This window comes from Aquarana catesbeiana, linkage group LG03 (assembly GCF_042186555.1).
Source record: "Aquarana catesbeiana isolate 2022-GZ linkage group LG03, ASM4218655v1, whole genome shotgun sequence".
NCBI lineage: Eukaryota > Metazoa > Chordata > Amphibia > Anura > Ranidae > Aquarana > Aquarana catesbeiana.
This window is the reverse complement of record NC_133326.1, coordinates 652,507,022-652,519,922: the sequence shown is the minus strand read 5'-3', so window position 1 is coordinate 652,519,922 and position 12,901 is coordinate 652,507,022. Positions and strand designations below refer to the sequence as shown.

General features: G+C 45.9%; 1 protein-coding gene across 3 annotated transcripts in view; it reads left to right on the top strand.

Moving 5' to 3' along the window:
• The first annotated feature begins 5,182 nt into the window (after positions 1 to 5,182).
• ZNF653 (zinc finger protein 653) overlaps positions 5,183 to 12,901 on the top strand; it is a 50,272-nt gene continuing 42,553 nt past the window's right edge. The window contains exons 1-3 of one of the 3 annotated variants that reach the window (XR_012243056.1): positions 5,183 to 5,704; positions 8,931 to 8,974; positions 11,921 to 12,121. Coding sequence is in view for 2 of the 3 variants with exons in the window: in XM_073622680.1 (XP_073478781.1) it covers positions 5,433 to 5,704; positions 8,931 to 8,974; positions 11,921 to 12,121 (517 nt within the window). In the remaining variant the exon portion in view is untranslated. The remainder of the gene's footprint in view (positions 5,705 to 8,930; positions 8,975 to 11,920; positions 12,122 to 12,901) is intronic. The other 2 variants (XM_073622681.1, XM_073622680.1) reach the window with 2 other exon arrangements.

Below are 12,901 nucleotides of genomic sequence, written 5' to 3'. Positions count from 1 at the left end.
TGGATCAGGACCACTGTCCTCCACATATCCTACAATACAATGTGAACATCCAGCAAACTATGGACAGGCCCCTGCATGGCATTGTGTGAACCAGGGAATGCAAGCCTGAGATCCACCTTGGAAGGAAGCCAAAGATTACATGTTGCATTGAGTTCAAGGACTTCACTTCAGACCTGAAATCCAAAGAATGAAAGGGATGGGTTAGGGGACAGTCAAGCTAGGTGTGTGTGTGTAGATTTCAGTTTGAGCTATAGTGTCAACACAACAGCCTCAAGGATATGTGAAGAGGATCATTTTGGGATAAAGGTTCTACATAAATTAAAGTTGATCATTGCAAGCACCCCTGTCAGTGGTAAATGGTTTGTGTCATCCCTGTAACTGATACATTCTGCTGGAGAGGATGTTCTTTTGAAAAACAACAGACTTACTGCCCAGGTCGCCAGATGAAAATAGAAGAAAGAAACCCTAAAAAAGAAAACGAATGCAGCCATCACATCTAAGAACTGGTAAGCTGCCGTAAAAAAAAGTTGTGAAAAAAAAATGTTTGCTTTTGGGTTTAATACTGCTTTTAAAGCTTATATTTCTTAGTCCTGATCACAAAAAAACAAAACAAATATAAAATAACTACTACACATTACTTAAAAAAGTAGTGAGGGAAATAAGCACACTACTCTTTCTAACCAGTGCTTCTGAAAATGCCAGTTGCCTGGTTGTCATGCTGATCCTCTGGGTCACTGATCTAGAACAAATTTGTAGACTGGGAGCTCGGTGTCTCTGAAGTCAGAGGGAGCCAGGCAACCTGCATTGTTGCAATTACAATTGCTGTGGAGAAATCATCAAAGGTCTGCAGGCCAGATGAGACTTCCAAATCAATGACTGGCAGCACCAGGCAAACCGCTAAATACACGGATGAAATACATAGAACTCTTTTACCTGCCAAATGATTTATATTTCTGTCCATCCAGTCCTGACATTTAACCATTTGCTGACTAGACATGTGCACTGCCGAAAAATTAGTTTTTTTTTTCATTTTTTCGGGTCATTCATTATGATCGCAATTCGTAAATTCGAAAAAAAGAAAGAAAATCCGAAAATTTGAAAGAATAACTAACTAATAATAACTAACTATTAATTATAGGTATTGGAATTTCCTTTTAAATTTGGCTGTTAGTGAACGTAACAAATATGGATTTATCTGAAGTTACACATTATCTGAAATAACGAATGCCGCATCTGAACAAATGGAACAGAACAAATTAATAATAATAATAATAGTGTTATTATTATTATTGTTATTTATTATTATTAATTCATTACATTCAATCCGTTTAGATACGGCATTTGTTATTTCAGATAATGTGTAACTTCAGATAAATTTGTATTCGTTACGTTCACTAACAGCCAAATTTGAAAGGAAATTCCAATACCTATAATTTTAATAGTTAGTAATAGTTAAATTATCAGTTAGGTATTTTTTCCGATTTTCGAATTTACGAATAATCGGAAAAATTCATTACACAGGTTTTCGTTAATTCGGATATTTCCGAATTAACTAATTTGTTGAAACTCATTAAAAAACGAATTCGGAAGGAAACGAATTGCACATGTCTATTGCTGACCGGCCCATAGTAAAAATACGTCATCACTTTGACGTTAAATACGGCTAGCTGCCATAACTCTGGTATATATATTCTTTTTAACTTTGGGCGATTCTGCGTCAGATAAAGGTGGTCCCGCGGGCGCATTCACCATGGGATCACTGTTAGAGAGGTGCCCCCCCCCCCCTCCGATGTGCCCGTTTCCTTGCCAGGAAGCCGAGTAAGGGCAAGATGGCCCACACTCGTCTCTATGCCCTTGGAGGACCGGAGCGACCTCTGAGGTCACTTCCGGTTTTTGGGAGAGGTGATGGGGGGGCGGCTCCCGTGCGCCCACAGTGCACGGAACGCCACTGGTCTATGATCTCTGTCAAGTGCTGGGGGCTGGATCGCCTCCACTGCTTTTCCTCCAATCAGGGGCCAAAGAAGCTGAGTGCGAGTTTACCTGTAGCCCTCACACTGGAGACTTGTACACCATCATCATGGCGTCCCAGGACGGTGGGTACCGGGTCCCCCGAGGGCAGAGCGAATGTGTGACCCACTTTGCGGTCACTGGTGGCTTAGGGAGAAGGAGATTGCTCCCGGGTGGACGTGGGAGATGGAGAGGGCTCCTTGGTGGATGTGTGAGAAGGAGAGGGCTCCTGGGTGGACGTGGGAGTTAGGAGAGGGCTCCTGGGTGGACGTGGGAGTTAGGAGAGGGCTCCTGAGTGGATGTGGGAGAAGGAGAGAGCCCCTGGGTGCCTGGAAATAAGGAGAGGGCCCCTGGGTGGCTGGTGGAGAAGTTGAGAGCATCTGGGTGTTTGGAGGAGAAGAGGGCCCCGAGTTGAAGAGCCAAGGCTGATCAGATGTGGTAGCCAACACGATCCTTCCTAGTGATGTGTGATATCACCCAATCAATGACAGCCCACCCTTATGTCAATACTGCTCATGGCAGACTGTTGTCTTCACATTGCTTGATAAAGTCAGCTACCAAATCCTCCGGGGGAGAAGGGTGTCCTCTGTCCTCTGGGGGAGAAGGGTGTCCTCTGTCCTCCGGGGGAGAAGGGTGTCCCCGTCCTCCGGGGGAGAAGGGTGTCCCCGTCCTCTGGGGGAGAAGGGTGTCCTCTGTCCTCCGGGGGAGAGATAGGTGTCCCCGTCCTCTGGTGGAGAAGGGTGTCCTCTGTCCTCTGGGGGAGAGATAGGTGTCCCCATCCTCCGGGGGAGAGATAGGTGTCCCCCACCTCCGGGGAGAGAAGGGTGTCCCCGTCCTCCAGGGAAGAGAAGTGTGTTCTCGTCCTCCGGTGTCCCCATCCCCTGGGGGAGAGAAGGATGTCCCCGTCCTCCGGGGGAGAGAAGGGTGTCCCCTACCTCTGGGGAGAGAAGGGTGTCCCCTACCTCTGGGGGGGGGGGGGGGGTTGTCCCCATCCTCCGGGGAAGAGAAGTGTGTCCCCTTCCTCCGGGTGTCCCCATGCTCCGGGGGAGAGAAGGGTGTCCCCGTCCTCAGGGGAGAAGGGTGGCACCCTCTCCTCCTCCAACCACCCAAGGACCAGCTCTTCCAATTCTGGCCAACCCTGGGGCCATCTCCTTCACCGGCTACCCAGGGGCTCTCTCCTTCTCCCGCATCCACCCAGGAGCCCTCTCCTTCTCCCACGTCCACCTAGGAGCCCTCTCCTTCTCCCACGTCCACCCAGGTGCCCTCTCCTTCTCCCATGTCCACCCAGGAGCCCTCTCCTTCTCCCACGTCCACCCAGGAGCCCTCTCCTTCTCCCACGTCCACCCGGGAGCCCTCTCCTTCTCCCACGTCCACCCGGGAGCCCTCTCCTTCTCCCACGTCCACCCGGGAGCAATCTCCTTCTCCCACATCCACCCAGAGGCCCTCTCCTTCTCCCTAAGCCACTAGTGACCCCAAAGAGGGTCACACATGCGCTCTGCCCTCGGGGGACCTGGTACCCACCGTCCTGGGACGCCATGATGATGGTGTACAAGTCTCCAGTGTGAGGGCTACAGGTAAACTCGCACTCAGCTTCTTTGGCCCCTGATTGTAGGAAAAGCAACGGAGGCGATCCAGCCCCCAGCACTTGACAGAGATCAAATACCAGTGGTGGCCCATGCATTGTAGCGCATGGGCGCCGCCCCTCCTGACACCTCTACCGCCCTCCCTATTCATGTGCCCGGCCCCTTTCAGGACACCGGAAACATGAATTACTATGGTGGGGTGTATTTTGAAGCATGCGATTAGAGCCAGAGGCTCTAATATGCTTCAAAATAGTGTGGGCTGTGGGGCGCAGAGCACTATGTCCCGATCCCACCCTGTTAGTGTGAAAATAGCAAAAATTCATTTGCTATGCCACACAACATTCCTCCCTGCCAATCAGCAGGCAGGTTAGTGAGACCTGTCTCCCAATTGGCCATAGCATTAGGCGATCCTATTGGATGCCTAACGCTTTGGCGGAAGAGGAGACCCGGCGGAAGAACCCTGAGGAGCCGGGCGGACACAGGAGCCACAGCCACCGCTACAGAAGAGGAGGAGGAAGCCCCGTCACTCGGTAAGTGCCGCCAAACTGGCCGCACGCGCGGGGGGGGCTAGTGAAGTGACAGCCGAGCCAGGGGATGTGCCTGGCTGCATTTGATGGGCACAAGTGGCTGCATTTGATTGGCACAAGCGGCTGCATATGACGGGCAAAAATGGCTGCATATGATGGGCAAAAATGGCTGCATATGATGGGCACCAGCCGCCACTGTCACAGACACTGCTGTATAATTTTCCTTGACCTCCCATATATGTATTTTGCAGGGCTGTGCACAGACAGATTTGTGTAAGCGGAGTCTCTGTGTGTCAGGCTGCTGTTTTCCTTCCTGGACAGATTGCACAGCCCTTCACATTATGTACATCATGCAGCGTAGATGATCATGTAGATGAGGAATGTCTTCTATGCAAAGGCTTGGCCCCTCCCACAGGCACAGCTCTATATTTTTCCTGGACCTGCCATTGATATACACACGGGGTCCGCCCCACTTCAGCAGAGCAGGCTAGGGGCGGGGCTGAAGGCGTTGCAGCTCTATATTTTTCCTCGACCTTGTCCCATTGATATAGACTGTGCTATGCACGGGGCCCGCCCCCCTTTTCCAGAGCAGGCTAGGGGCGTGTTAGGGGCGGGGCTGCCGGTGATGTAATTAAAGCGATGGGCCAGCTGAAAAAAAAAAAATGTAAAAGTCAGCAGCTACAAGCACTGTAGCTGCTGACTTTTAATAAGCACATTTACCTGTCCCTGGTGCCCGCGATGTCGGACGTCCGAGGCCGAACCCGTCCCTCGGCACCGCCATCCTAGGTAAGGGAAACAGGCAGTGGAGCCTTGCGGCTTCACTGCCCGTTTCGTACTGCGCATGCGCGAGTCGCGCGGTGCTTTGTGAATGGGACACACACAGTTCCCAGAACACAGCGCGCCCCATTCCCCAGAAGACAACGCGAGGAGGAGAAGACTGAAGATCACCGCGGTGTAGGAAGTGGCAGATTAGGACGATCTGCCTAGCAACAGCCATTTCTGGTAAATTAAAAAAAATAATTATTTTCATTTTTTTTTTCTCCAGATTTTTGGGAACATTTAGATGTAATTTTTTTTTTTTTAGGGTGGCCCTCCACTTCAAGCAACTCGCACCGCCCCCGCTCGAGTCTATCATTTTCCTCGACTGAATTGAGCGTCTGCACATGCGCGGTATAGCCGCAGTGCAGCCCCGCGATCAGCTGTGTTGTGACGGAGCCGCACCGGAAGTGACGCCGTCGAGATCCTGCATAGGTCGACTTTTTTTTTTTTAACAACACCGCAGTGGTTGTGATGACGTCGGCGCGGGTGTAGCAAGATGGCGACGCCGGTGGCGGCCGAGGCTCCCTCCTCGGAGGACGATGAAGACAGCGGCGGGAGGAAGGTGCGGGGCAGGCCCCGGCTGACGGACACGGACCGGGTGCGGCGCCGCCTGGAATCCCGGAAGAAATACGACTGCCGCCGGGTGTACCTGGGAGAGGCGCACGGAGCCTGGTTGCAGCGGAGGGAGAAGGGGGCGGAGAGCGGGGGCGGGGCCTGGACTGACGCCAAGCTGGCCGATTACCTGCTGGAGCTGGAGGCGCGAGGAGGGTGAGAGTACCTGAGAGCGTCCCGGCATGCACTGCGAGAGAGCCCTATCACTGCCCATCACCCAGTGTGTACACCGGAGGGGGGGAGGGGAGCCACATTGATACTGGGAATAGACCCTGTCATCATCATCATCATGCACCAACTAGTTAAAGATCTGGGTGCCCATTGATTGCAGGCTGATTAATACTGTACAGAGGAAGAATAGAGAATAATATTCAATATAATAATCTATATAATACAGAATAATGATTTAATAAAGTGTAATAATCTATACAATAAAGAATGCTAATCGATATATTAATTTAAAAAAAATATATATGGAAAAAGATATCCTACATAATAATAATCTATGTAATAAAGTTCAATAGTGTATATAATAAAGAATAATATTATAATAAAGAGTGATCATCTGTATAATAATCTACTATACTCTACTACTATAATAAAGTATAATAATCTACTGTATATACTAAAAATTTGATAAGGTTAGGGATTTGATTCAGAGTTCTTACTTAGATCTAATGCCTACGTGTAAAATCTGTTATTGAAATGCCTGCTTTGCAGCTGTTATGAAATTAATATTTGTCTGCTGACGCATATTCTCGATGAAACTGTTTTTTATTGTATTCTTTTATTGCTGATAAGGAATTATCTGTCGAAACTACTTTTATTAGTTGATCTGTAAATTGAACTTTGATATTTTCGTCATGTAAAAAAATCTTATAAATATATTAAATAAAACGGGACAGTTATCGCACTGCGGGCTCATAGACCGTGGAATGTGACACAGACGAAGTTGCCTCCGTGTCTATTTCTTTAAGGGTTAAGATTTGACGAAGCAATATAAACATAAAGTGACTTATTTTAAAGTCACATCTAACAAATAGATAATCTATATAATAGAGAATTATATCGAATGATAATGAAGTATAATCTACATAATAAAGAATGATAAACGGTATAATAATTTATATATTAAGTAATGAGAATCTGTATAATAAAGTATGATCTATAAATCTACTGTATTTACCAAAAATTGATCATCTATATAATAAAGATTTTTTTTTAATGTAGTATTCTATATAATAAAGAGTGATAATCTATTAATAATCTACTTTATATGCTAACGATAGAATAAAATTCTTTAGATTAACAATCAATAGTATATAAAGTAGATTATTAATACTTTTATTAGAAAATAATTCTTTATGATAAACTGTAAATCTACTTTATATACTATACTTGATTGTTAATCTAAAGAATTTTATTCTATCGTTGGTATATAAAGTAGATTATTATATAGATTATCACTATTATATAGAATATTACATAGAAAATAATTCTTTATTATATAGATTATCAATTTATATCGATCATACTTTATTATATAGATTTTTCAATTTTTAGTGTATACAGTCGATTATTATAATTATATAGATTATTATAATTTATTATACAGATTATCATGCCTTATATAAATTTTTATACAGATTATCATTCCTTGTTGTATAGATTAACAATGTAAGAATCATCTATATAATACAAAAAAAAAAAATCTAACCCATATAAAAAAAAAAAGTATATTCATCTATATAATAAAAAAAATGATAATCTGTATAGTAAAGTATAAAAATCCATATCCTGTATGATAATCTTTTATAATAAAATATAATCTACTATACTCTACTACTTTTATAATGTATAATATAGTGTATATACTAAAAATTGATGATCTATATAATAAAGAGTTATGTAGAATGATAATCTACATAATGAAGTATAATCTATATAATAAAGAATAATAATCTATATAATAATTGAATTCTATGTAACTATCATCTATGATAATAAAAAGATATAATCTATATATAAAAGCATAATGATCTATATAATAAAGAATGACAATCTATATAATGAAGTATAATCTATATAATAATTGAATTCTATGTAACTATCATCTATGATAATAAAAAGATATAATCTATATATTAAAGTATAATCATCTATATAATAAACAATGACAACATATATAATGAAGTAAAATATTCTATATAATAAAGAATGATGATAAGTTTTCAAAACAGATATAACAGAACACTTTCAATGCCATATTAAATAAGAGAAGTTCATTGTTGCGTTTATATCCACTTAGGAGTATATTTATAAAGCAGTGAAAACATTCACCACTCATCTTCCAGGTACATGTGTTGTAAATTACAGTAATAAATTCACCGCCAGGCAATGTTTGGTGAAACCAACATTTAGGCCGGGTTCACACCTATGCGAATCAGATGTGGGTTTCCCCTCATCCAATTCGCATAGCAGGAGAATGTGATTGGCTCCCTATGGAGGCGGTTCTCATATCTCTGTTGTGGCTGCGGAGCGCACTGCACAGAAACACTGTGCGTCTTTGGCTCCATTTCAAGGCTGAATTCTGCCCTGATTTGTCCCTGAAACGGGGAACATGGACAGACAGCGCTCCTCTGCGATCCGCAGCGGGTTCCAGTGTGAACCGAGCCTTAGTGCTTTATACATGTTCCCATTAACATGTATGTAAACTCTAACCATGAACTTCTCTTTTTTGCTTGTTATGTTTTATCTGTTCGAGAACCACCAATAAAAATACCCGTTGATCCTGCCAGCAATCCTGTGAAGTGTGATGTCTGCCTCTGGACTGTTTTTATTTAGCACGGTTCTCTCAATGAATTACAGAGCAGCTTCATGTTACGGGGATGAGGAGAGAGGGAGGTGTTCTATAGTCCTAACATAGCTCCTGTTCTAGTGTGACAACGCTTCTATAGGTACAGTACAGTGGAGTGAATGTTGTTCCCCTAGGACAGGGAGTTTGTTACTTTTTTACTGCTTTATTCCTGCACAGAACTGGACTGGAACACGGTAAAAATGCATCAAAAATGCACTGGGCCCCAGTACAGTGGAAAAAATTCAGTGACAAACAAATTTTAAAGCCCAGTTCCAGTTAACACTTCTTAATATTTTCAAATCTTGACACGTTTCCGGTAACATTCGGGCCATCTACATAAATCAAACATTTTCTTGGGAAACAACCACATGGCAGTATTTGGTTGGGCTAATTTCGAAATGTCCATGTTATTGTTATTCGGTCCGAATGTAATATGTTGGCATGTGTATGTACATAATGGGTGGTAAATCAAACTTTATTTACACCTTGTTCTTTTTTTTTTTTTTCTCTTGTTTTGTGTTACAGGAAGCCATGTGAGGATCGCCAGTCTGGCTCGCAGCACAGGAATGGTACGTGGGCAATTATTAGGGGAAGTAGTTAAAGAGGAACTCCACCCAAAAGTGGAAGCTTCGCTTGTCTGCCTTCTCACCCCTTCCGGTGCTACATTTGGCAACTTGTAGGGGGGGAAAGGGGGAGCGGGTACCTGGTTTTGACAGGTACCCCCTCCCACCTCCTGCTGAGTTCGGCCCACGCCACAGCCGGCCCATTGAGAATGTGCAGCCTGATTTGCACATGCGCAGTAGGAAACCGGCTGTGAAGCTGCAAGGCTTTACTGCCTGTTTCCCTTACCCAGAATGGCGGCAACAGCACCCGAGAGCCAATTCAAGAATCAGCTTGGGTGAGGACACCGCAGGATCCCTGGACAGGTAAGTGCCCTAATAGTCCAAGTCAGCAGCTGCAGTATTTGTAGCTGCTGACTTTTAGTTTTTTGGTAGAGGGGGCTGGAGCTCCGCTTTAAAGAGGAACTCCAGTTGTTTTTTTTTTTTTTTAAATAAAGCCAGCAGCTACAAATACTGTAGCTGCTGACGTTTAGACTCGGTTCACACATATGTGATGCGTTTAGAACCCTATCCGATTTGCATAACATGTCAAAGAACATTGATTTTCATTGAAGCTGTTCACATATATATGCGGTGCATCCGCAGTGCAAATTTAAAGAGTCCTGTGTGTTTTCTGAGCACTGCGGTGCGGTTCAGGTGCAAATTCCAGGCTCATTGAGTTCTGTGGGAACGCTTCTGAATCGCACGTGTTCAGGATTTCAGCATGGGTTGCTCTCCTACTGCAGGAGTTGACACTACTACAACATCTACTATGTATTGGCCGGCATTGAAATCGCAGCTATGACAAAAATCCCATCCTGAGCCTTGCAAATTTGCATCAAAAAAGCACCTGAACCGTTGAACAAACGCTTTTTTTTTTTTTTTTTATTGGCAGTGAAAAGGGACATACAATTTGCACTGGACATGTGTGAACCCAGCCTTAAGAAGCAGGCACTCGCCTGTCCAGGCGTCCAGCGCTGTCATCACCTGGGCTGGTTTTTCCCCCGGTCTTTGGATTACACTTTTAAGTGAAGGTCTGCTTTGAAAAGCTTGGACTCTATCTGCTTCCATTTACATATATTTGAAGTGGATGTGGCGCATGGAGCCACATTTGCTATAATTTGAGGGTACCCAGGACAGATTTGTAGGTTCAGAGTCCTATTCACTACTTTAGCTCTTGTACCTGTACACCTCTTATGGGACGGACCGATTTTTACATTTACACTATAGGTCTGGGCACAACTGAGGAGGCGCCCGGCATGAGGTCGGCAGGAGAGGCAGCAGGCACAACTGAGGAGGCAGAGGAGGCGCCGGGCATGAGGTCGGCAGAGGAGGCAGCAGGCACAACTGAGGAGGCAGAGGAGGCGCCGGGCATGAGGTCGGCGGAGGAGGCAGCAGGCACAACTGAGGAGGCAGAGGAGGCGCCGGGCATGAGGTCGGCGGAGGAGGCAGTAGGCACAACTGAGGAGGCAGAGGAGGCGCCGGGCATGAGGTCAGTGGAGGAGGCGGTGGGCACAACTGAGGAGGCAGAGGAGTCACCAGGCATGAGGTCGGCGGAAGAGGCAGCAGGCACAACTGAGGAGGCAGAGGAGGCGCCGGGCATGAGGTCGGCGGAAGAGGCAGCAGGCACAACTGAGGAGGCAGAGGAGGCGCCGGGCATGAGGTCAGTGGAGGAGGCAGTGGGCACAACTGAGGAGGCGGAGGAGTCACCAGGCATGAAGTTAGCGGAGGAGGTGGTGGGAACAACTGAGGAGGCGGAGGAGTCGCCGGGCATGAGGTCGGCGGAGGAGGCGGCGGGCATAACTGAGGAGGCGCCGGGCATGAGGTCAGCGGAGGCGGTGGGCACAACTGAGGAGGCATCGGGCATGAGGTCGGAGGAGGAGGTGGTGGGAACAACTGAGGAGGTGGAGGAGTCGCCAGGCATGAGGTCAGCGCAGAGGAGGTGGTGGCAAGCACAGCTGAGGAGGCGCCGGGCATGAGGTCGGCGGAGGAGGTGGCGGGCACATCTGAGGAGGCGGAGGAGTCGCCGGGCATGAGGTCAGCGCAGAGGAGGAGGCAGCGGGCACACCTGAGGAGGTGGAGATGTAGCTGCAGTCCGGTGAGTCCACTCTCTGATCCTGCATGACCCTAGGTAAGACTAATGGCCCCTTCCAAACCCGGGGGGGGGGGTTGAGTGTTAGGCTACCTAGGGCACGGAATAGGTAAGCACTGGCCATGTATGACATCACGTAAAGCATAAATCCAGGAATGATCTTTTTTCCATGCTTACATTGGTCCAGCTTGGCTCGATGTATGTATCCATATCTGATATCCAGGCCGCTGGGGATGCCCATACACTTTTTTTTTTTTTTTTTTAGGCCAAGTGTGATTTCTGCAAGTACAGAAAAGAACTCCAGTGTGCTTGTAATTTGCTGTGCACAGCCTTCTCAGTTCCCTTCTGTGGACCACAGACTCCTCCCCTCCTCCAGTGGTATGGAGAGAGATGTTCTGTAGTCCTAACACACTTCCTGTCTTCCTGCCCCTCCATAATTACAGTATAGACCAGTGATGGTGAATCTTGGCACCCCAGATGTTTTGGAACTACATTTCCCATGATGCTCAACTACACTGCAGAGTGCATGAGCATCATGGGAAATGTAGTTCCAAAACATATGGAGTGCCAAGGTTCGCCATCACTGGTCTAGGGCGTGAACATGGTCACCCTAGGACAGGAAGTGCATCATTTGTGGGATCACCAGGTGAAAGTAAAGGAAAAATGGAAATAAGAAACCTAATGCAGCCACTACATCTGAGGACAGGTAAACTGCAAGTACTAAACTGTTTGTTTTTGGATATAGATAAATTTTAATGTCGGTATAGCTGTATAAGCTGCTGCTAGACAGGTGATAAGTAACAGATTCTCCTATCTTTTGTCAGCAGGACAGCGAGGCTGTGTGAACGATCTGCTCAGTTTGGTGACCTGGTACTGTGATCACAAGAGCAACTGCCCTCACGAGCCTGGCCTGTCAGAGCTCAACGCCAGTGATGTTCTGTATACCACGGCCGTGTGGCAGTGCCAGGCAGGACACCACTTTTACCAGGAATTGCGATGTCCACTGAAGGCCCTAAACCAAATGGGTAAGGTAAACTTTACTGCAACTGTCATTTAAATGTGATATGTTAAAGTGATTGTAAACGATCTCCTTGTAAAACAACCTATTCAGTTTAAAATAGAAATGAAACGCAAACCATTGGTATATAATTATTAAGAAAACGTTTCCCTTTTTTATAAGTGATCACATTCCTTCTGTTCTCAGCTGCATTAGAGCTGGGGGAGGAGAAGCAACAGTACACTGAGCTTCCCAGTGAATCACTGTGCATCCGGGGGGGGGGGTTGGCAGTCAGGACAAGTCTTATTATTTGAGGAGAACAGGCTGATTCCCAGCACAACTAGAAGACTGACCACGCTGTGTTCTCCAGCTTAGTGTGGTCAGTTTTTGACAGGGTGGATTTGATTTAAATCTTGGTTTTTAAAGAGCAACTGTCATCTCTGTCCCGCCGTGGCTCCTCCTCTGACCCGCTGTTGACTCACCGACATTCCCATTCACTTAAATGGGACAGCTGGTGATGCGGCAGTGACACAACAAGGTGAGGGACGTGGCGGCAGCGGGTGAGTGGATGCCCGCTAACGGATGCTGCCATGATGGATCTGAAATGACAGGTGCTCTTTAAATCTAAGGACTTATTCTTGCTGGTAGTTAGAATCTTTAATATTTGCAAACAAAATGAAGGTTTCCTATTTAGAATAAAAAGCTTTCAGGTTAGTAAAACAGCGATATCAGAACCGATTCAATCATACGGTTTGTAGTGTACATACAGTACACATGGTTACTGTAAAATTATGTGAATGCATCAATG